This window comes from Orycteropus afer, unplaced genomic scaffold (assembly GCF_000298275.1).
Source record: "Orycteropus afer afer isolate SDZICR_OR568_19922 unplaced genomic scaffold, OryAfe1.0 scaffold00100, whole genome shotgun sequence".
NCBI lineage: Eukaryota > Metazoa > Chordata > Mammalia > Tubulidentata > Orycteropodidae > Orycteropus > Orycteropus afer.
This window is the reverse complement of record NW_006921687.1, coordinates 140,513-165,570: the sequence shown is the minus strand read 5'-3', so window position 1 is coordinate 165,570 and position 25,058 is coordinate 140,513. Positions and strand designations below refer to the sequence as shown.

The 25,058-nt window shown below is 36.8% G+C and overlaps 1 protein-coding gene across 1 annotated transcript in view; it reads left to right on the top strand.

Moving 5' to 3' along the window:
• The window catches only part of LRRK2 (leucine rich repeat kinase 2), a 187,507-nt gene that overhangs the window by 140,701 nt on the left and 21,748 nt on the right, over nt 1-25,058 (top strand). The window contains exons 42-43 of the mRNA XM_007943152.2: nt 18,317-18,487; nt 19,815-19,915. Coding sequence (XP_007941343.1) covers nt 18,317-18,487; nt 19,815-19,915 — 272 coding nt within the window. The remainder of the gene's footprint in view (nt 1-18,316; nt 18,488-19,814; nt 19,916-25,058) is intronic.

Genomic DNA, 25,058 nt, shown 5'->3' with positions numbered 1-25,058 from the left:
AGTGCCTAAGGCATTTGACTGCTAACCAGCAAGCTGGTGGTTCAAACCCACCAGCCACTCCTCGGAAGGAAGGTTGGGCAATCTACTTCCATAATGATACTGCCTTGGAAACCCAAGGAGGGGACGCTACGAGTCAGGTCCGACTCGATGGTAGTGAGTTTGGTTTATATGTATGTATGTATGCATTTTCACAATTTTTAAGAAAATCTTACTTCATACATTTAAAAAAAGAAAACATTGCATTGTAAAAATACTACTACTCCTATATAAAATGATAATAAAAGAAATAAACATGCTGTAGCCTCTCACATTGTGATTAGCTGTTTATTGTGTGAATAATTATGACCTTGCAGTAAAATTTTGATGTTTTTTAATAGGTCAAACAAATCAGCTAATATAATTTTCCAGGTCAGTAACTAGATAAAAAGAAGAGACTATCTGGTATTGTTATATTTTTTAATGTTGAATTTTTAAAACATTTAAGTGTTCCAGAGAGGGTATAAACATGCAAGAGTTTTAATCTAGGTAATATTGACACTTATCTAAAATGAAGGCAAAACCAAATCCAGGTCCTCAAACTCTTATTCATAACTCTGAAACCAGAGCTCTGAAAACCAAAGGTTTGTTTTTAACTGATTATGGTACAACCTGACCTGAAATGACTTGATGCTTATTATAATCTTTATTTATCACACTAGTGTGAATATGCATGTGTTTCACTGCAGAATATAAACACTTTGAGTACAAGGTGCTACCCCTGACTCTGCCAAGGGTATTAGGTAATATACGCAATGTGCATCCTATTAACATTTCTAAATCTGAAAAAGTATGCATTCCTAAATATACCTGGCTCCAAAAGTTTCAGGTAAGGGAATTGGTTCTGTGATTCTTCTCAGGTGTACTCTTCTTGTTGCAAACATATCATAAGTTGATACAGAAGTAAAACTTAAAAAAACACACTTCAGTTTTCTTTCTTAATAATTTATGAGTTGTTTGATATTTCAACATTTAAAAATAATTTAGCCTCTCAATTAGGCATTTATGGCAAGTCATGGTTACTATGTTAAATGAAATATACCCACTCCAGATACCGTTATATCTATGGTCTCTAGAAATCAGTGGCATTATCTTGCCTTAGATTTTAATGTTGCTTTCTAGGGTCATCCCTAACCCTTTCGGTCCTTCCTGTCTGGTAATCCTATCACCGCTGTCATTAACTGACCCTGCACTAGAGAAAATCTGTTTCCTCTGCTACTCTATACTTTTGAGTTTCATGATCTTATATTCAGACATTTTTTTTTCTCCACACCATGAGTTCTTCCCTCCCTTTCTCAGCTCCCATTCCTCTTTTTTTCTGCTTACTGGTCCATCAGAATCTCGAGGTCTGATTAGGGGGAAGCATTCAAGGTCAAATGATCTGCACAGGCATCGTTTCTTTCAGATTTCAATTGGAGCAGGAATAGAAAATTGAGGAATTGATACCTGTTTGAGAATAGAAAATTGAGTGGTTGATATTTGTTTGGGGTAAGACAGTTCTATTCTTAGAAAGAAACTTTAGATAAAGTTCTTTGTAAAAAAAGTTATGGTTATCTTTATATCATCTTCATTATTTGCATCTCGAAGCATCATGGCTAGGACAAAAGAAAATAGAGGATATCTGACAAGGCAAAAGATTATAGTTTCTCCCATCCGCAGTGTATATGCTTAGTTATGCAAATGGGCTATATTCCAATGCCTCATTTTATTTTTGCTCTGAGTACATATTCTCTCAGCTGCTAACCAAAAGCTTTGTGGTTCAAACCAATCAGCTTCTCTTGGGGAGAAAGATGTGGCAGTTTAATTCTATAAAGATTTACAGTCTTGAAAACCCTATAGAGCCATTCTACTGTGTTCTGTAGGATTGCAATGAGTTGAAATCTACTTAATGGCAGTGGGTATATGTGTTCTCTTTTTTGTTTTGCACAGTTATATTTTGGAAGTAGGTTGTACATTCTTATAAACATACTGAAATTATGTATTCTGACTGAGAATATCTCTGGGTTGTTCAATAATGATAAAAATAATGATCATTTCTTGAGCATCTGCTGTTCATCAGATTTAATGCTAGGTCCATTATAAACACTGTCTCTTTCCTCATGGAAGGGCTGAAAATTAGCAGTTATTTTCTTATTTGTAAAATGAGGAAGCTTAAGGTCAGAGAAATTATATGACTTGTACAAAATCACTCAGTCAGTGGCTGAGAGGAGAATTCAATCTAAATAAGAGTTGAAGCCATAGCTACTTGGCTTTAAACCCCATCCTCTCCCTCTTAGACCACAATCATGAAACTCTAACATTGACTTGAAGATTTACCTGAAATTTAAATACTCTGTCTTGGTGACTATCTCAGTTCTCTAGTGCTACTATAACGGACATACCACAAGTGTATGGCTTAACAAACAGGAGTTTATTCTCTTACAGTTTGTTGTTGTTGTTATGTGCCATCGAGTCAGACCTGACTCATAGCGAACCCTCCTTGGGTTTCCGAGGCAGTATCACTATGGAAGTAGATTGCCCAATCTTCCTTCCAAGGAGTGGCTGGTGGGTTTGAACCACCAGCCTTCTGGTTAGCAGTCAAGTGCATTAGGCACTATGCTACCAGAGGTTAGGAGGCTGAAAGTTCAAATTCAGAGTGCTGGTTCTAGGGGCTGGGTGAAGACCCTTGACCTTGGACTTCAGCTCTTTCTCTTATTCCAGGCCCATTGGAACTAGAGGCATCTCCTAACTCAGACAGCTACTGCTTGCTGAGGCTGATGAAGCCAAGGTAAGCAGGTAAAATGGCATAGTCCCAAGATTAGCAGGAAACACAGCAGTCCACTAGTTCAAGTCCAGGAACAGTCTCAAGATTGGCAGGCAACACAGCAGATCACTGGTGACTCGGCCTAATGCAAGATCCAGATGTGTCAAAAAGCTAGAGACCTTTCTCAAAGCTTCTCCTTATATACTGGAAACAGGCCACACCCCAAAGGCAACTACTAAGCTGCTCACAGCAGGTTGCACTATGGAGGTGATTACAGTCTCATCACGGGGGAATAACTACATCTAGCTGATAAGACACTTAAAACCACAGCCCAACCAAGTTGACACACAACCTTAACTACCACAATGACTAAAAAAACCCAAAATGACAGAGCCTTGAACAGCAAATATTGACAACTAAAAGTTCATAAAAATAATCTTAGAGGACAGAATTCCAGAAACCACTTAAAATAATTGTACACAGGACAGAGATTTTCTCTTGAAAGATCTGTTCATTATTTTTGTGTGGTACTAAGGTGAGGTGACCCATTCAACTGGGGACTACAATTCCTTTCTCCTCCATCCCCTAACCCAGTCTCTCTGTTTATGATGTAGAAATCCTGCTGTTTAAACCCCATCCACTTGCTAGGAGAAGATCACTTGTGACTGTTCTGAACTCTTCTTGGACTAGCACTCCGCTAACCCCCACAGGGGTCTGGGACAGCCAGCAGCCAGCTTATTTTTAATTCAAAGTCATTGCCACTCATTTTAAATATCTGACTGCCTGGTTTTAGTCAAAATCTATCTAAAATTTAGTATCCAACTGGTTCTTCATGTCAAACCAGGTACTTGTTCCAGATGCCTTTTAATTTGTTGTATTGATGTTGAGGAATACGTATAAGGAGAGAGATTATGACAAAAGACACCAAGGACCTTCCTTATCTGTTCTGTTCTGCACCCCACCCCCTCCATCCCAAGAAAATCTTGCCACATACCCCGACGTTCTTTTTTTTATCATTTTTATATTTATTATTATCAAATATTTCTAATCATATCAACCCTAAACTCTGCCTCAAGATTTAAATAATAATAACTACCACCAGTACTACCACCATCACTAAGCTTTTCCTTCCCCAAAACAATTAGTACTTGGAAAGAAAAATAGTTCACTCTCATATGATTTCAATTATCTTCTTGTCTTTTCCTTTTAATGGATTTCCCTGTTAATGCCATATTTTTTAGCATGGAAATGTCTATAGAAGAAAAACAAAAAGTCCCAAGCATTTGTTAAAACTTTGTGTATTTTTATACTAATCCTTACTGCCATGCGTTCACCCTGTGTGTGCATGTAATTACTATTGTCTCAGAGAAGACAGTAATTGGAGCTGAGCTTTCTAGATCAGGAACAGTGTGCCTTCCACATGCTTACCCTTTGCAAGAGTTGATTATCTCATTTAATCCCTATGACGTTATGCCATAGTTCCTATTACTATTCCTAGACTACAGATATGGAAATGAAAGTTTGAAGAAGTTAAAAAAATTCTACAGGGTAGGACGAGCTGCAGATTCAAAGAGCCTGAGAGCAGAGCCCCTAGTCTGGCACCATCACAGCCGGAGATACAAAGGCAGAAACAATGAGTCATTGACAATGACTATGGTGCTGTGTCTGTCTACATTTTGAAAGGTAAATATGTGATGGATAGTTTCAACTTGAAATAACTTGGAAAGTTTCACCTTTAACTCAGTCAAATATATATTTATATTATATCCTGTTTTGGTGACAGTTAATTCTGGGTCCTGTGACAATTGCACTGTTTACTGAGATGGGTGCTGACTGATTGATTCAACTCTGTCAACATCCATATGAAACAACAGTCCTTGGGTAAATAAAATGTTATTCGCTGATAATGTACTATCATCTGACATAGATTATGAAACATGCTCTACTGATATTTTTATGAAAGTAAAAGAAAAAAGGAAAAAAATACATGTTTCTGTTCACTATGTGATATATAGTCAGATTTACTTCATACATTTCTCATTTTGATCTATGGATCTTTTATTTACTCATTGCATTTGTTGAAATGCAGGCTCATCTGAAAAATCATTTCTTACAATAGTTCTTGGAAAAGGAATCATATTATCCCATTATTTTAACAATGTAGTTGTTATGATAATTTCCTGAGGGGAAATTATCTTTATTATGTATTTATTTATTCATACATTTAGCCATAATTTATAGAACATTCACCATGTACCAAACTGCCTCTTCTCCTTAATAGCTGGGTGGTGTTCATCAAGATTGACTTTCTGGGTCTCAGTTTTCATTTCTATAAAATGCAGTGAGGAAAAATAATGCCTACCTCTTAGGGTTGTTGGAAAGGTAGAATGAAATCATCTATTTAAATAGTATAGAACAAGGCTTGACATATGGCAGGCACTCCAGACATGTGAACAATTGTTCTGGTGGTGAATTTGGGTAACATGCATGAGTAAAAGTAAATCTTGCCCTCCAGAAGCAAACATCCCCACAGGAGAGACATGGCTGTAAAGAAATACTTATAACAATGTGTCAGTTTCAGCAGGATCCCTATGTATATGGCACAGTGGTAGCACAAAGGCTCAACTGATTAATCAACCAATACATTTTCAAGATTTCCTTAATAGAGGTGGTGATTGTAGAATTATATCTTAGAGGATGAGCTGGAGCTTTGAGGCAAAAAAAAAAAAAGTAGGTGGTAGGGGAAAAGGACTACTACTGAAAAAGGCAGGTCTTGGGGAAGCACTAGTGAAGTAACTAACAACTTGTCTGATTCAGATAACTGCAAGAGGCTCAGTATGGTTTCAGTGATTGAGGGAGGGGGATATTAGGTTTTTTTCAGCTCTTTCTGTATTTATTTTTAAAGCTGTACAAGTTCTTTCATAGGGCTTTTTAGGTTATACCAAATAGTTTATCTCTTACCTTATGGGAAGCCATTGAAACATATTCTTTTTTGTTAGCCATTTTCCCACCATTGCATTAGGTAGACAGTATCATTGCCATTAGGGATGGATAGTGGGCAGCTCAAGGTTCTGTGCTGTCCTTCAGGGGAATAATGTTATTTATAGAATAACTTTTAACAAGGTAATTAGCATTTATTATAGACATTTAAGAATATGAATCTGTTGCAAAAGCTAAAATTGTGAAACTGAATAAATGCGAATACAGTATAGACTTGTGAAAGCAGTTATCAGTTACATTAATCTCTCTCAAGCACATGCTAGGCATGTGAACTGTCAGCTATCTGTAATTTAGTCAACTTGGACTGTGAGGTCAGACTGGATTTAAACATTCTCCCACTTATTAACTGAGTAAGGCTGTAGAGGTTATGTCACCTAACTTCTTTTCTTGCCTATAAAATAATGCCTAATAATAGTACTGATTGATCATTGTGAAAATTAAATGAGTAAAGTGCTTACTTTGCATAACACTGGGCACATTTTACACACCTTTGCTTGGTTATGTTCTCCTTCCTTGTATTGTGGGCTGGGAATTCTCTGTAGGGCACTCACAGGGCTCACTTTGTTTCTTCTCTCTCAAGGATCACTTTCTTGTACTCCTGATGCCCACCGTCTGAAAAAACATACTGTCATATATTTTATCTGGTTATTTAGCCGTATCATGCAGCATGGTAAATCTGGTCCCTGTTACTCCATTTTTGCTGGAAACAGAAGTAATACCTGCTTAAATAAATGACCTATTTGAACAACCTCACATCACAATGAATATTTAGAATTTCAGTTAGCACTTAGCTTTTCTAGTGTTTGAGTGCCATGGATTCTAAACAGGGTATCCATACAGTATGGCAGTATGATCCCTGTGTACCATCCATAGATCAATTACAGTATGTCACCTCATGTGGCAATATTGTCCCTTTTAAAGATGCAAAAATAATTCTTATTTCTAGCCTTCCTCAAAGTCAGGAAACACTGTGTTAATATTTAGTGGTGACTATACTAGCTTGAAAATATATTCTGGCTTGTACTACCATGGTGACAAGTATATTTTAATATAAGGCAAAAATTCTTGAACAACTTGCAGTTGCTGCTCTAGCGAAGTCCGAGGAGATAAAGATATGCATAGAATAACTTGGTGAGTCTTATGGTTTTGCTTGATGATCAGGCTATTTGTTGAAAGCTTACATCCCACCACATTTTGTCCCTTCTCTTCTAGCTACCCTCCCCACTCATTTTGGTCTCTTGTGTGTAGGATTTCAGAGTAAAGTATCTCAGCCAATTTAAAGTAAACTTTGATTTGCAGGAATAAGAATATGAGGCAAAAGGAACAAACGCTATTAAGCAGGCTGGTAGATTTAAAAAAAAAAAAACAAATTATTCTGGTGGCACTTATATATTTAGATATAGATGTGCTTAAGTATTTTTAGATAAATATTATCATACTTAAATTCTGCTTCTTTAATTTATTTCCTTTTTCTGCTTGAAAGTATTTCATGGATATCCTTCTGTGTCAAGTATCAGTTTTCTTATTGTGGTGAAATACATACATAATATAAAATTTGCCATTTTAACTATTTGTAAGTGTACAGTTCAGTGGTACTAATTACAATCACAAATGCTCTGAAACCATTACTATTTGTTTCCAGGACTTTTCCATCTTTGTACCCATTAAGCATTAACTCTCCCATTACCCTTCCCTCCAGCCAATGGTAAACACTGATCTGCTTTATGTCTCTATGCATTTGTCTATTCTAGGTATTTCATTTATGTGAGATCAGACAATAGCTGCCCTTTGGGGTCTTGCTTATTTCATTTACCTTAAAGTTTTCAAGGTTCATCCATGTCATAATATATATATTAATATTTCATTCCTTTTTGTGACTGAATGATATTCCATTATAAGTTTATACAACATTTTGTTTATCCATTCATGTATTGATGGACACTGGGTTGTTTCCACGTTTTGGCTATTGTGATTAATACTACAGTGAATGGTGATGTCAAGTATCTCTTTGAGTACCTGTTTTCAAGTCCTTTGTCTATATGTGCAGGAGGAGAATTGGTAGGTCATATGGTAGTTCTGTGGTTAACTTTTCTGAGGAACAGCCAAACTGTTTCCCACAACAGCTGCACCATTTTAATTCCCACCAGCAATGCACAAAGGTTCCAATTTTGGCACATCCTCTACAACATGTGTTATTTTCCTTTCTTTAAATATTAGCCATCCTAGTGTGTATAAAGTGATATCTCATTGTAGTAAATATTAGTTTTAATAGTAATGTAATTTCATTAAAAAATACATACCACAATACAGATGAACCTTGAAAACATTAAGCTACATGAAATAAGCAAGACACAAATGGATAGATATTGTATGATCCTACTTAAGTGAAATATCAAGAACACTAGAAATTCGGACTGCCATTAAGATGACGGAATAGGCAGACAAACTACACAGACCCTCTTCAACAAAGAAAAGGGGAACCAATTAGCACAGATACAGAAGATAATCATGGAGCCCTGAGCTTTGAAGGGAAAGATATAGATGTGGACTAAACTCCAAGTAGTAGAAGAACATGCATGAAAACACCAAAAAAGGAGATATATGGAGCCGTGGTCTGTCAGTGATCCTAATGACATGGACAGCTTGGATATTCCCAAGTGGTGTTAAGACCTAAGAATTAACCTAAAAATCAGCTGTGCTAGCCAGGGCCTGCATGGAGGACTACACTGGTGGCTGGTGAATAAAAGGGAAAGTAGTGAAGAGGGAGACAGGTTGATCTGTGGCCTTTTGCCAGTCCAGAGGGCACAGCCATTGTGAATGTTCACAAGCCATTCAACCATTTTGGACATTTAAAGGAACAGCATTTTCTCAGATTCCAGGGATATTATAATAGGTTCCACTTGCCAGGACTGCAAGGACATTCCAGACACTGAGGACTGGAAAAGTGCAATATTCCTTTTACTACTCTTATACCCCACACCCTCTTGGTGAATGGAAGTGTGGCTATCCCTCACTCCCACCCACCTTCTGGGCCAGCAGGAATTCCATCCCAGTCTGTGTGCTTGGATGGAGCCTGGGTGCTCTGCTCTGCCCTGCCCAGATTTTTTTTTTTTCAGTTTGTTTGTTTTTTGTCTGTTTTAAAATTATTATTATTATTATTCTTTTTATTATTATTCTTTAGTCTTCTGTTCCAGGTTCTAGTTTTCAGCTTTTTCTCTCTTCCCTATTCCTGGTTCCCATTTTTTTTTCCTTTCTCATGTTTAATCCCATTCCTTGTTTTCCTTTTTGCATTTTTTCCCATTTTTTTCTTCATTATTCTCCTACTCTACCTCTTTTCTCTTATTGCCTCCTTCCCAGATATTGTGGGTTTTTTTTTTTTTTCTTTTTTTTTCGGTGATTGTTCCTGTGTGTCTATATGGTGAGTTTTTTGTCTCCTCTTTTTTTTTTTTTTTTTTTTTTCGGTGATTGTTCCTGTGTGTCTATATGGTGAGTTTTTTGTCTGCTTGCTTTAATTTTTTGATGTTTTTTTTTTATTGTTGTCTCTGTTTGAGTGGGACATAGCAACTTTCTCCATACGATGCAACCATGCCTATATGAAGCAACCACACCCGCACCTCCTGCAGCTCCACTTACTGAGCGAGAGCCACTACCTCTTTCTCCACCAACTGGCCAAAGGTAAATGGCCACCAAGAAGAGCCTGACTCACCCTTAACTGCTCTTCACAAACAGTTAACAGAGATCTAAATACAACAACATCACAATGTCCTGGAGACAACAGACCATCACAGTCCACACAAAGGAGCAAGACAAAGCAGTAGAAGCAAGGGAGTAGGATACAGGTGTAGAACACATCCCTGAAGAATAAGCAGCATTGGAACTCCCTGATAAGGAATTCAAAATAATTATACTTATGTATCTTCAAAGGATTGAGAGATAGATCAAGGAAAACACTGAAAAAATTAAGGACAACACAGACAAAACCCTAGAACAATTTCAGAAGAAAATACAAGAACCAAATGACAAAATAAATAAAAATTAGAAATGATACAAAATCTACAGATAGAAATCCAGAAGATTAATACTAGATTTTCAGAAATAGATAACACATTGAAAGGGCAAAGGAGTAAAATTTGTATCAATGGAAGACAGAATTAATGAGATTGAAGACAAATACCTGAATATGTCTTTGGAAAGGGATCAATCGGAAGAAAGATCAAAACAAAATGAAGAAAGCCTAAGGTTCGTGTGGTATACCATCACAAAGAATAACCTATGTGTAATCGAAATTCCAGAATAGGAAGAGAAAAAGAAAACCACTGAGAAAATTGCCCAAGATTTGTTGGAAGAGAACTTCTCTGATATGATGAAAGATGAGAATATATCCATTCAGGAATTCCAATGAATCCCAAACAGGATAGTCCCCAAAAGAAAATCACCTAGACATATTATCATCAAACTCATCAAAACCAAAGGCAAAGAAAGAATCTTGAAAGGAGCATTGGGAAAACAAAAAGTTACCTACAAAGGACAACCAATAAGAATAAGCTTTCATTTCTCGGCAGAAACCATGCAAGCGAGAAGGCAATGGGATGGTATATATAAAACCCTGAAAGAGAAAAATCTCCAACCAATAACTATATACCCAGCAAAACTATCACTCAAATATGATGGTGAAAATAAGAGATTTCCAGATAAGCAGAAATTAACGAAATTTGCTAAAACCAGACCAACTTTACAAGAGATACTAATTGGAGTCCTGTGAACAGAGAACCAGTAATAGTAAACAACAACCGACCATCAATACACAAGAACACATAACCCAGAAACCAGCACAGCTATACTGTTGTGTGCCATCGAGTTGTCTCCAACTCATAGTGACCCCTCCTTGGGTTTCTGAGGCAGTGGTCACTATGGAAGTAAATCGTTCAATCTTTCTTCTGAAATACTGCAAAGCATATTCTCAGATCGCAATGCTATCAAATTAGAAATCATCGATAGGAAGATCAATGGAAAAAGAGCAAGCACATGGAAACTGAACAACACCCTCCTTAAGAACAACTGGATAAAAGAAGAAATAAAAAATGAAATTAACAAATTTCTCAAATCAAATGAGAATGAAAATACAACATACCAAAATCTTTGGGACACAACAAAAGCAGTGATCAGAGGCCAATTTATAGCAATGAATGCACACATCAAAAAAGAAGAGCCAAAAACAACACTTTAAACCAACATCTCCAACAATTAGAAAAATAATAGCAAGAAAAGCCAACAGTCACCAAAAGAAAGGAAGTACTAAAAATATGAGCAGAAATCAGTGAAACAGAAAATAGAAAAAAATCAACAAGTCTAGAAGTTGGTTTTTTGACAAGATTAATAAAATTGACAAACCACTGGCAAATTCAACAAAGGAAGAGAGGGAGAGAATACAAATAACATGAATAAGAAATAAAATGGATGACAGCACAACAGAACCAACTGAAATAAAAAGGACAGTATCAGGATAATATGAAGAACTGTACTGCAACAAATTTGAAAATCTGAAAGAAATGGAGAGATTTCTAGAAACACACTACTTACTTAAACTAATACAGACTGATGTGGAAAAGTTGAACAGATCCATAACAAAAGAAGAATAGGTCATAAAAAATTGACCAACAAAAAAAGTCCTGGCCCAGATGGTTTCACCAGAGAATTCTACTGAACATTCAGAGAAGAACTGACGCTAATCCTACTCAAACTATTCCACAACATAGAAAAGGATGGAATCTTCCCAAATTCATTTATGAAGCAAGCATAACCTTGATACCAAAATCAGGCAAAGACATCATTAAAAAGGAAAACTACAGACCAATACCCCTCTTGAATATAGATGCAAAACTCTTCAGCAAAATCCTAGCCAATAGACTCCAAGAACATATCAAAAAAATAATTCATTATGATGAAGTGGGGTTCATATCAGGTATGCAAGGATGGTTCAACATTAGAAAAACAATCAATGTCATTCACAACATAAGTAAAACAAAAGAAAAGAACCACATGAGCATATCAATCATTGCAGGAAAGGCATTTAATAAAATCCAACACTCATTCCTGATAAGTGATCAGGAATCCTGATAAGTGAAATAATAATAAAAGGGACATTCCTGAACATAATAAAGCACACATATGCAAACCCAACAGCCAACATTATTCTCAATGCAGAGACTGAAACCATTTCCCTTGCAAACAGGAACCAAACAAAGATGCCCTCTATCACCACTCCTATTCAACATTGATTGGAAGTCCTAGCCAGGGCAATAAGGCAAGAAAGGGAAATCAATGGCATCCAAATTGGTAAGGAAGAAGTAAAAATATCCCTATTTTCTGATGATATGATCCTAAACCTGGAAAACCCAAGCAATTCAGTGAAAAAGCTACTGGAACTAATTGAGAGATTTAGCATAGTGGCAGGATACAAGATCAACATACAAAAATTGGTTGGATTCCTCCGCACCAGTAAAGAGATTGCTGAAAAAGAAATAAGGAAATCAATACTATTTACAATAACTACCAAAAATAAATAAATAAATAAAATACTTGTGAATAAATGTTACCAGGGACACAAAAGACCTGTACAAAGAAAACTACAAAACACTACTTTGAGAAACCATAAGAGATCTACATAAATGGAAGAACATACCATAAATGCTCATGGATAGGAAGATTGAAGATTGTGAAAATGTCAATTCTACCCAAAGCAATCCATAAATTCCATGATATCCTAATCCACATCTCATCAACATTCTTTAAGGATATGGAAAAACCAATCACTAAATTTATATGAAGAGCTCTGGTAGCATAGTGCCTAAGGCACTTGACTGCTAACCAGAAGGCTGGCAGTTTAAACCCACCAGCCATTCCTCCGAAGGAAGATGGGGCAATCTACTTCCATATGAGTTGGGTCCAACTTGAGGGCACAAAACAACAGCAACAACAACAACTTTATATGGAATGGAAAGAGACCCCAGATAAGCAAAGCATTATAACATATATATGTACAACCATGTTCATCACAGCACTATTTACAATAGCAAAAAGATGGAAACAACCTAGGTGCCCATCCATAGAACAATGGATAACTAAACTATGGTATATACACACAATGGAATACTATGTGACCCTAAAGAATAATGTAGAATCTGCAAAACACCACGTAATATGAATGAACTTGGAGGACATTATGCTGAGTGAATGAATCAATCACAGAAGGACAAATATTGTATTAGTCCATTATTGTAAAAAGTCAAGGAAAGTTTTATATGTGGAAGGAAATTTTTCTTGTTGGTTACCAGAGATGGAGGGGAGGGGAGGAAACACAGATAGTTAGAGACAAGTAGTGATTTGGGTGAAAGGAAGGGCAATGTGAGTGTTCAATGCAGTGGCATTGAGCAAGAGGAAGACATAGAAAGGTGCATGGAAGGTCCAGACAACAAAGATGAACCCTTCTGCACATACAGTACTGTGTTGTCAGTGATGGCAAACATTGATATATGGGTGGATAGATGGATGGACAGGCTAAATGATTTCTTATGTCTATGCAGTTGGGGGGTGGTTTCCCATGACCATGTATAGGGATGTTTCTCCAAGTGTATTTGTATGTTCTGTGAGAATTTCCAGGTATATAGTTGAGCTTACAAAGGACAGTGTTGTAGTCACTTCTTGGCCACAGCCAGCTGCCCAGCAAGTAGTTGGACCTGTAGACTTGGGACCGTGGTTGCAGCTCAACTGGCAGGCATAACATGCTACACAAAAACATTGTTCCACATCCTACTTTTGCAAGTAGCAACTGTGATCTTAAAAGCTCGCAAGCGGCCATCTAGATGCAACGATGGGTCTCTCTATGTCTAGAGCAAAGAAGAATGAAGAATACCAAAGACACATGGAAACAATTAGTCCAAGTGACTGGTACACCATGTGATTCTCAGCCTATACAACTGTGAGACCAGAAGAACTAGATGGTGCCCGGCTACCACTGTCAACATTAGGCAGGGGATCTACATAGGAGATCCAGGATAGAGTGGGAGAACAAAGTGGAACAAAACTCAAAATCATTAAAAAACAAAAAACAGGACTAGGTTTGCTGGTCTGATAGAGCCTGGTGGAACCCCTGAGACTATGGACCATTGCTGCCCTTCAGGTCTGGAATTGAACCCAGTCCTGTGGGTTCCAGGCAAACAAAAGACAGGCATATGAGCTGAACATTTACATTAGCTAGCTACACTCCTTGGAGAGATCAATCATGGGAGAATAGAAGGGCTGTGTATGCACAGGGAGACAGCTCAGGGGCAGGAGTACATGCGAGGGAAGGACCCAGGGAAGAGGTATCTATGAGAAGGAAGTAAGAAGGGAGCTGCTGTATTGTGGGAAATTGCAGTCAAAGTCATGAGACAAAGTATATGTGAGCAGCTGTATGGAAAATGAATTTTCTCTGTCAACTTTCACCCAAATGTCAATAAATTTTTTTTTTTTTTTTAAAAAAAACCTATTGTAAAGGAATTTGTGCATTGGATGAGAGTTTATACTAAGTAACCCTTCAAATCTCCTTCTGCTCTAAAATCCTGCAATTCCAAATCCTATGTTTATAACTGAATTTATCAAAAGAAAAATGTATTTAACATTTCAATAGTCCTTGAATAGTACTTTGATGTAGTAGATACCCAATAAATTTGTTGAATGGATACTGAATAATTGATAAGATTAAAATTAGCCTCCAAAAGACCTTTTAAATTCCAAGGCAAACATAAATAGTGTTAACAAACTAGGTAATGTGTGAGTAACTCATTATTTTTAAATGCTCTTGATTTTACCATTCATTATTTGTGTCGCAATAGGCAAACACACAACACATCTGATAGGATTATATAATTTATAAAATGGAAAGTTCTCATCTGCCTAATTCAAGTGGTACTGCGCACATCAAATGAGATTTTCAAGAAGGTGTTATGTAAAATGCTATAGTACTATGAATGAGGAGATATTTTGATATGCTTAAGGTGCTCTAGTGGCACAGTGCCTAAGGCATTTGCCTGCTAATTATAAGGTTGGAGGTTCAAACCCACCAGCTGCTCCGTGGAAGGAAGATGGGGCAATCTTTACTTCTGTAAAGATTTACCACCTCGGAAACCCAGTGGGGTTTGCTTTGAGTTGGAATTGACTCAATGGCAGTGAGTTTGGATTTTGGTTTGGTTTGAATGATATGCTTGCACTATGTATGTCACAGATACATTTAACTAGGGATCTGTTATTTTTGTTGTTGTTGTTGTTATATGCCATTGAGTCCGACCGACTCATAGTGACCCCTCCTTGGGTTTCCGAGGCAGTATCACTGCAGAAGTAGATTGCCTCATGTCCCTTCCGAGGAGTGGCTGTTTTAGAACTATCTTAATTACTTACACAATTCATTAAAGTAGCATGTGGGAATGATATTTTAGTTATGTAGGGAAATATGCTTATCTAAAGAAATGTGTAGTATTTAGGAATGAAATACCATGTCTGTAAACTAATTTTGAGATCCCTGGATGGGTGAACACACTCAGCTGCTAATTGCAAGGTTGGGGGCTTGAGTCCACCCAGAGGCCCCTTGGAAGAAAGGCCTGCTGATCTACCCCCTAAAATTCAGCCATTGAAAACCCTGTAGAGCAGAGCTCTACTCTGCCACACGTGGCGTCACACATAGGGTCACCGTGAATCAGGTGACTGAATGACACCTGAGTCATTGCTGTTTTTTTACACTTATTTCAAATATTTCAGCAAAGTAAATTATGATAGGTATGTAGATACATAGATAAATGTGAGAAAATGGTAACTGAGACTGTATGTATGTGTGTGTGTGTGTGTAGAGATAGTACACACATGTGGCAAAATGTTAACAACTAGGGAATATTCACAATTGGTACCAAACAAAAATCAAAACACATTGCCGTCGAGTCTGATCCAACTTACAGTGACCCCTCCTTGGGTTTCTGAGGTGGTGTCACTACGGAAGTAGATTACCCAACCTTCCTTCTGAGGAACGGAGCAGGTAATGGGTTTGAGCCGCCAGCCTTCTGGTTAGCAGTCAAGTGCCTTAGGCACTATGCCACCAGAGCTCCTCACAATTGGTACAGCAGGAGTTATTGTCCTCAAATTTGACATCTCTATCCTCAGCTCTTCGTAACCTTCCAGCCCCGTGTAGGAGCACTGACCTTCATGTTTTGCTGATATGCTCTCAGTGAAACAGAGCTATTTCCAGATTATATCGTCTACTCTTTGAAAATTATGAATTAATACTTTGTTATATTTTCCTGGCTGCATATCTAAATTATACTAACAATCATATGCTCATTCTACAAAATTTGGAAGGTAAAAAAAAAAAAAATTACTCATAATTTTAGCTTATAGATATAATCATTATTGCATTTGGATGTATTTCTTTCTAATTCACCTTTTCATAAATTTATTTTATTTTGAAAATCTTTAAACCCACTGAAAAGCTGAAAGAATACTACAGTATACTTCTATATACCTGTGATATAGAGATAATGATTACTAACTTTTTGCCACACTTGTTCTTTCTCTCACTTTTGCTCTTTGTATATGAATATGAATCTTTCAAAATGAAGTTGAAGGCATAATGATATTTCATTCCTGAACATATTGGCATGTATTTCCTTAGAATAAAGATATTCTTTTACATAATCACAATGCCTTATCACAGCTAAGAAAATTAATTTAATTGTTTTTTTTTCCAAATAAGATAACTTTCAGTCTATTCAGAATTATATATTGAGTTCTTTTTAATTAAATGATAGCAAGTCATTTTACACATGTTTTTTAAATGACTGCATACCAAAAACCAAACCAAACTCACTGCCATCGAGTTGATTCCGACTCATAGCGGCCCTCCTTGGGTTTCTGAGGCATTTATCTCTGCGGAAGTAGATTGCCCAATCTTCCTTCTGAGGAGTGACTGGTGGGTTTGAACCACCAGCCTTCTGGTTAGCAGTCAAGTGCTTTAGGCACTACGCCACCAGGGCTCCCAAATGACTGCATAGTATATATTATTTAATCATTTTCCTTTTATGTCTGGATTTCTTTATATTGTTTGTTGTTGTTGTTATGTGCTGTCAAGTCAGACCTGACTCATGACGACCCCTCCTTTGGTTTCTGAGGTGATATGACTATGGAACTAGATTGCCCAATCTTCCTTCCCAGGAATGGCTGGTGGGTTTGAACCACCGGTCTTCTGGTTAGCAGTCAAGTGCCTTAGGCACTATGCTACCAGAGCTCCTTTATATTGTTTGTATTATTACTATTATGAGTAACATTGAAAATATACATTTTTTTGTGAAAAAATTCAACATAATTTATCCTGGATAAAAGGTTTTATTCCCCCTTTGAATTAATCTCGCACATGAACCTGAGGGAAAGGGCTTTTATTTGTTTTAGTAATGGTTTTGATATTCTTCCCTCCATTGGATAGAAGGCACAGAGACACAAGTTCTTGAAATAATGACATCATTAGAATTGAAGTCAGGTGCACTCTGGTGGCACAGTGGTTAAAGCATTCAGTTTCTAACCAAGAAGTCAGTGGTTTGAATCCAACAGCCATTTTGCGGGAAAAAGATGAGGCAGTCTGCTTCCATAAAGATTTACAACCTTGGAAATCCTATGGAGCAGTTCTGCTCTGTCCTGTAGGGTCACTGTCAATTGAAATTGACTTGATGGCAGTGGATTTAGTTTTGGTTTTGAGAGTGAGTTGGAGCAAAGGTCCAAACTCTCTCTCGTGACACTTCCCTGTTTAAAACTCTACCCAGAAAGAGTTATTATTAGAAATGAGAAAAAATGATATAGGTTATTCCTGTAAGTTTTTCTGGCTTCGCTTTTTTTAAATTATGAAATGTTGGTGGCACAATGACTAAGCACTGAGATGCTAAATGAAAGATTCATAGTTCAAACCTAGCAGTGGCTCTATGGAAGACAAGACCTAGTCATCTGCTCTCATAAAGATTATAGCCTTGGGAACCCTATGGTGCAGTTCTACTCTCTCATATAGAGTTGCTACGAGTTGGAATGGACTTGATAGCTCACACAGAAGCAACAACTTAATAATGTATTATTGGATTTTTATCCTTATTATTCTTTAAAACAGACCTTAGGGTAAATGGTCCTGGGATAGTTGATTGAAGTGTCTCATCGTATACATGACACAGCCTGGATTTTAATTCATGTGTCTTTCTTAGGTGTATATGCCTAAGTATACAGGTAGCATAGTGCCTAAGGCACTTGACTGCTAACCAGAAGGCTGGCGGTTCAAACCCACCAGCCACTCCTTGGAAGGAAGGTTGGGCAATCTACTTCCATAGTCATACTGCCTCAGAAACCCAAGGAGGGGTCGCTATGAGTTGGGTCTGACTTGACGGCACATAACAACAGCAACAACAACACCTCCTTAGGTGCTTGCCTCCTTCTGGGCCCTGATGTCAGGTTTTTACTAACAAATCTGATTACTTTCAGGATTTCGTGCACCTGAAGTTGCCAGAGGAAATGTTATTTATAACCAACAAGCTGATGTTTATTCATTTGGTTTACTACTCTATGACATTTTGACAACTGGAGGTAGAATATTAGAAGGTTTGAAGTTTCCAAATGAATTTGATGAATTGGCAATACAAGGAAAATTACCTGGTAAGTTCTACTTTATCTACTAATGTCAGCAGTTTATTCCCAAGTTTTTTAATTGTAGCTGTATATTTAATTCATTTCACATCAGGGAGTTTTTTGTTTGGTGTATGAAATGTTCCTAAATCCTGGGATACATTAATAAACTTCATATGAAAAAACTTACCTTTTAGACCACTTTTTATAAAATGTTCCAAATTACGTTGATATTTTTGTTATATTTAGGAGACTCCTCAGAGAAGTAAATTGTTCTCAGACCTCAGGTTTGATGACTTCCAGTACTCATAAAGAGTAATTGTGTATCCAATAGCCTGGAGTGTTTTCATTTTCTTAGAGTGAAATAATTTATATACAGGAATGGAAGCTTGAATTATTTATAATCATATTTTTAGTAGTAAATATTAAAAAGAATTGGTAAATGAGAATTTAATGAGATCAAATTTCATTTTAATAGTTGTCTCATGCTTTTAAAAATTCTAGGACATTGGCATTCACTCCTCAACTATTATTTCAGTTCCCATCCCAAAGTATTCTTTTAAATTTATTTAGCTACTTCTCATATTTTCTGTTTTCTCTTCCAGTTAAAAAGTATTTATGAGTTTATACTATGTACCAGGTACAGATAAGATAGCTTTAACTATCTCCTTTAAAGATTCTAGCAAAAAAAAAAAGGTATTATTTGGATAATTCTCAGACACAGCCTGGGTCATCTCCCTTACTTTGCCAACTAGCTTTGCAGTGAAAGTATCCAGGTTTCTTGTCTGTGCTCACCAGAAGAATAGCAAAATGTGCACAAACTGACTGTGGAGATATGAGGATTAAATGCTTGCCTATGCTGACTATTAATAGAAGCCTGATTATTTGGGCAAATTTAAAAAACAGGTGTGGAATAAATATCTATTATTTTATTCAATTGGTATTTATATCTCTTCTTATCCTATAAAATTCAAAATTCTTTCTTTTTCTGTGTCTCCAATAGAGATTAAATTAACAAAATTAAATTTATGTTTATGATACGTAAATTTGGAGCTCTGGTAGCATAGTGCCTAAGGCATTTGACTGCTAATCAGAAGGCTGGCGGTTCAAACCCACCAGCCACTCCTTAGAAGGAATATGGGGCAATCTACTTCCGTAGTGATACTACCTCGGAAACCCAAGGAGGGGTCGCTATGAGTCGGGTCTGACTTGACGGCATATAACAACAACAACATAGGATTATTAGGATGACATTTTTCTTTTGCAGTGTTTGAACTTCTAATATATATTGAGAAAGAATAAAATAATTGTTCTATTTTCTTTAATGATCTAGCAGGATATCTTTTCAATGTTTCAGATGCAGTTAAAGAATATGGTTGTGCCCCATGGCCTATGGTTGAGAAGTTAATTAAAATCTGTTTGAAAGAAAATCCTCAAGAAAGGCCTACTTCTGCTGAGGTATTCTTACAGTTACAACGTGTTAATGTTTTCTACAGAATATGTATACATAAACACACATAACTATATTTACTTTAAGACGGTTGTAAGGCAAGAACATTGCCAACATCCAAAAGCCCTCATCTGCCCCTTCCTGATGAGTCATCCTCAGAAGGAACTCCTCGGAAGGAAGATTGGGCAATCTTTTTCCGTAGAGGTAACCACTCTCCTGACTGTGATAATTATTGCTTTGCTTTATAGTTTTATAGTCTAGTTTGGTTTTCTAATGGGATCAAAGTCATTTAGAGTTTTGAGATTTTTTAATTTGTTTTCCCAACTTTATTTTGTAAGCTTCATTCATGTTGTTGAGTGTAACTGGTGATTATTTTCGCTGCTATTACATTCCACTGTTTGAATGACCTACAATGAATTTTTCCATTTTCATGTCCTTTGGCACTGGTATTGTTTCCAGTTTCTTTTGCTGTTATAAATAGTAATGCTGTGAACATTTGTCCTGGCATGATTCATATTACAATTTCTTTAGTATACACCAAGGAGTAGACCTTCACCATCATGAGATATTTGAATATGCAAATTGTTTTCTGAAGTCACACCAGTTTAACACTCCTATTACCTGTATATTAGGGTAACGTTACCCTAATATACAGCAGTATTTCTGTATTACATCATTCTTCTTAAATCTTGGTGCTATTAAACTTCTTAATTTTTTAATAAGTAGATGTAAAGTCTTGTGCTCTTGATTTGTTGCTGTTGTTAGGTTCCATCAGGTTGCTTACAACTTATAATGACCCGATGTATAATATAACAGAATGAAACATTGCCTGGTTCTACACCATCCTCACAATCTTTGTTATGTTTGAGCCCATTGTTACTGACACTGTGCCAATCCACCATGTTGAGAGTCTTCTATTTTTTGCTTACCCTTTACTTTACCAACCTGGATGTCATTCTGCATGGACTGGTCTCTCCTCACAACATGATCAAGGTATGTGAGACAAATTCTCACCATCCTTGCTTCCAAGGAGAATTCTGGCTATACTTCTTCCAAAACAAATTTATTTATTCTTCTGGCAGTCCATGGTATTTTCAGTGTTCTTCACCAACACTATAATTCAAATGCATTAATTTATATTACCCTAGGAGCTGTGGTGTTGCAGTGGTAAAGCTGCTAACAAAAAGGTTGGTGGTTTGAACCTACCAGCTGCTCCGTGGGAGGAAGATGACACAGTCTACTTCTGAAAAGATTTACAATCTTGGAAACTCTATGAGAAAGTTCTACTCTGTGCTATAGGGTTGCTATGAGTTAAAATTGACTTGATGGCAATGAGGTTTGGGTAATTACCAAAACTGAATATTGATTGTACCACAGACTGATAGAAGAATGAACAAATCTGCCTTGGAGGAAGTATAGCTGGAATTCTCCTTAGAAGCAAGAATGTTCAGATTTCATCTCTCCTGCATTTGTCAGAAGAGATCAATCCCTGGAGAAGGATGTCATGCTTGGTAAAGTAAAGGGTCAGCGAATAAGGGAAAAACCTTTGTTGAGATGGATTAACACAGTGACTGCAAGGATGGGTTCAAGCATAGCAAGCATTGTTAGGATGGTACAGAACCAGGCAATGTTTCATTCTGTTGTACATGGGGTCTCTGAGTCAGAACTGACTCAACAGCCCCTAATAACAACAATTATCAAAAAGACTGAGCATGCCTTCTATGTTGATTGACTATCTGTGTTTTCTTTTCTTGAAAATGCCTGTTCATTATTCTGTGCATTTTCCTCTAGGATTCCAAAACCAAAAACCAAACTCACTGCTGTCGAGTCGATCCTGACTCATAGCAACCCCTCCTTGGGTTTCCGAGGCAGTATCTCTATGGAAAAAGATTGCGCAATCTTCCTTCCGAGGAGTGGCTGGTGGGTTTGAACCCCAGCCTGCTGGTTAGCAGTTAAATGCCTTAGGCACTATGCCATCTGCCTATAAACCAAATACGAAAACAGCATTCTTTTTATATCTTATACTAATCCTTTATTGGTTACATGTGTTGCACATTTCCTTTTGCTTGCCTTTTCATTTCTATTGGGTATCTTTTGATGAGCAAAATTTCTTAATTTTAATGTAGACCAATTTAAAAGTCCTTTTTTATGGTTTTTACTATTTGAATCCTTTCTTCAGTAGTTCTTTACCTCAGACCCACAAAAATATTTACTCATTTTTTTTCTTCAAAAAGTTTTAAACTTTTATTCTTGACATTAAAGATATTAATCCATATGTAATTGACTTTTGGATCTAGATCAATTTTGTTTTTCCATATGGATAAGAAATGTTTCCAGCTTCACTTATTCAGTAGTTTCTCCTTTTTCCCATTGATCTGCCATGCCTTCTCTGTAATTTAGCAAAGATACACACATCCACACCCTTTCTATTCTGTTAGTCAGTTTATGTATCATTCCTTCAATATTATGCTGCCTTGATTCTAGTAGGTTTATAATAATCCTGGCTCCCCTCTAATTTTTTCTTCAATAGGGATACTTTGGCTATTTGGGGGGTTTAGTCCTTCCATGTAATTTTTAAAATCATTTTGTGAAATTTTATGAAAACAGCCATATTGTGCTCTAGATGGACTATCAATGAATCTATAGAGAATTTGAGGAGGATTATATCATTATGAAAGAGCTCTGGTGGTGTAGTGGTTAAGGAATTTGGTTGCTAAAACAAAAAGGTCAGTGGTCTGAACCCACCAGCTGCTCCACAAAAAAAGATGAGGCAGTCTGCTTTAGTAAAGTTTTATACCCTTAAAAACTCAGTGGGGGTCACTATGAGTCAGAGTCAACTCAATGATAGTGATTTTTTTTTTTTTTTAATATCCTTATAATATTAAGACTTCCTAATCTTAATTGTAGGAACTCTGGTGGCATAGTGTCTAAAGCATTTGACTGCTAACCAGAAGGCTGGCAGCTCAAACCCACCAGCCACTCCTTGGAAGGAAGATTGGGCAATCTACTTCCATAGTGACATCACCTCAGAAACTCAAAGAGGGGTTACTATGAGTCAGATCCGACTCAACGACACTGAGTTTGGTTTTGGTTTTATAATCTTAGTTGTGGATTATCTTTTCATTTATTTATAAATCTGCATACATGTCTTGAACACATTTTGCTAGATTTTCTTGCTGCAAATTGCTTTAAACTTAGCTTCTGAATTGAAATATTTTTAAGTAGTCTGGTGATGGAATCTGGTCTACACATCTTTTTGAGAGAACAGTTATCAATGACGATATCTCAGATTCTTGTACCCTCCACCAGGATTAATCCCACAACAAATTTCCTTGTAGATCAGTGAAGGTGGTTTGCATTTACTATGAATATGCAGCCCTTTGGGATCCCAGCTTTGTGGGTCCAGGACCTTTATTAGACTTTCCATTTTGAGCAGGTTCTAGACCTTTTCTCTCCTAACAGCCCCATAAGGTCTCTGAAAACATGCATCAATTTTGCTTATGGTAGACAGATGCCCACAGGACAATTTTGACTTTCGCGTGAAATTGATCTCTCCCATTGCTATTGTTCATTAAAAATTTGCCCCGGTCATTCCAGATAGTGTTGTCAGAGCTTCACTATTTTGAAACATTATTTTTGTTTTGTTTTGTTTTTAGTAAATAAGTTATTCAGCATTTTATGTTGTTTTTAGCTGAAAGGTTGCTAAATATCCTCTTTACCATATTTCAGAAACAGAATGCACACAGTTTAAAACTGATGCAAATTTTGATGCAACAAAAGAAATGCTGTCTTTATGTTGTGAAGTCTTGATTTTGTACCATAATTCATTGAAAAAGTTTCACCTAACTTTAAATTTCCTAGCCAAAATAGAGACCAGCTAAAGAATAGATTAGGCACATTGAACACCGATGACTGAAGACCAGACAAGTTGTGGCATGACATCAAGGACATCATATATGAAGAAAGTGAAAGGTCATTAAAAAGACTGGAAAGGAAGAAGAAAAGACCAAAATGGGTGTCAGAGAGACATGAAACTTGCTCTTGAATGGAGAGTACCTAAAGCAGATGGAAAACATGATGAAATAAAAGAGCTGAACAGAAGGTTTCAAAGGGCAGCTTGAGAAGACAAAGCAAACTATTATAATAAAATGTGTAAAAATCTGGAGTTAGAAAACTAAAAGGGAGGAATGTGCTAGGCATTTCTCAAGCTGAAAGAACTGAAGAACAATTCAAGCCTCAAGTTGTAACATTGATGGATCCTATGGGCAAAATACTGAACAATGCAGGAAACATCAGACGAAGATGGAAAGAATACACAGAGTCACTGGACCAAGAAGAATTGCTTAATGTTCAGCCATCTGAGGAGGTAGCATATAATGATCAAGAACCAATTTGTATTGAAGGAAGAAATAAAACCTGCAGTTGTGAAAAACTAGCCTCCAGAAATTGATGGAATTCCTACTGAGATGTTTCCACAAATGGATGCAGCTCTGGAGGTGCTCACTTATTTATACCAAGAAATTTGGCTACCTGGCCACTGATTGGAAGAGATACAATATTTGTGCCCATTCCAAAGAAAGTTGATCTAATAGACTGTTGAAATTATTGGACCGTATTATTAATATCACATGCAAGCAAAATTTTGCTGAAGATAATTCAAAAATGGTTGCAGCAGTATATTGACAGCAAATTGCTAGAAATTGAAGCCAGTTTCAGAAGAGGGCGTGTAACAAGGAATATCATTGCTGTTGTCACAGATCTTGGCTGAGAGCAAAAAGTACCAGAAAAATGTTTACCTGTGTTTCATTGACTTTGTGTGGATCATAACAAATTATGGGTAAAATTGCAAAGAATGGAAATTCCAGAACACTTAATTGTGTTCATGAGGAACTTGTATATAGAAGAAGAGAGTTGTTTGAACAAAACAAGGGGATAGAGAATGGTTTAAAATCAGGAAAGGTATGTGTCAGGGTTGTATCTTTTCGCCATATTTATTCAATCTGTATGCTAAACAAATAATCCGAGAAGCTGGACTACAAAGTGGCATCAGGATTAGAGGAAGACCCATTAATAACCTGCAATATGCAGATGACACAACCTTTCTTGTTGAAAGTGAAGATGTGTTGAAGTAGTTATTGGTGAAGATAAGAC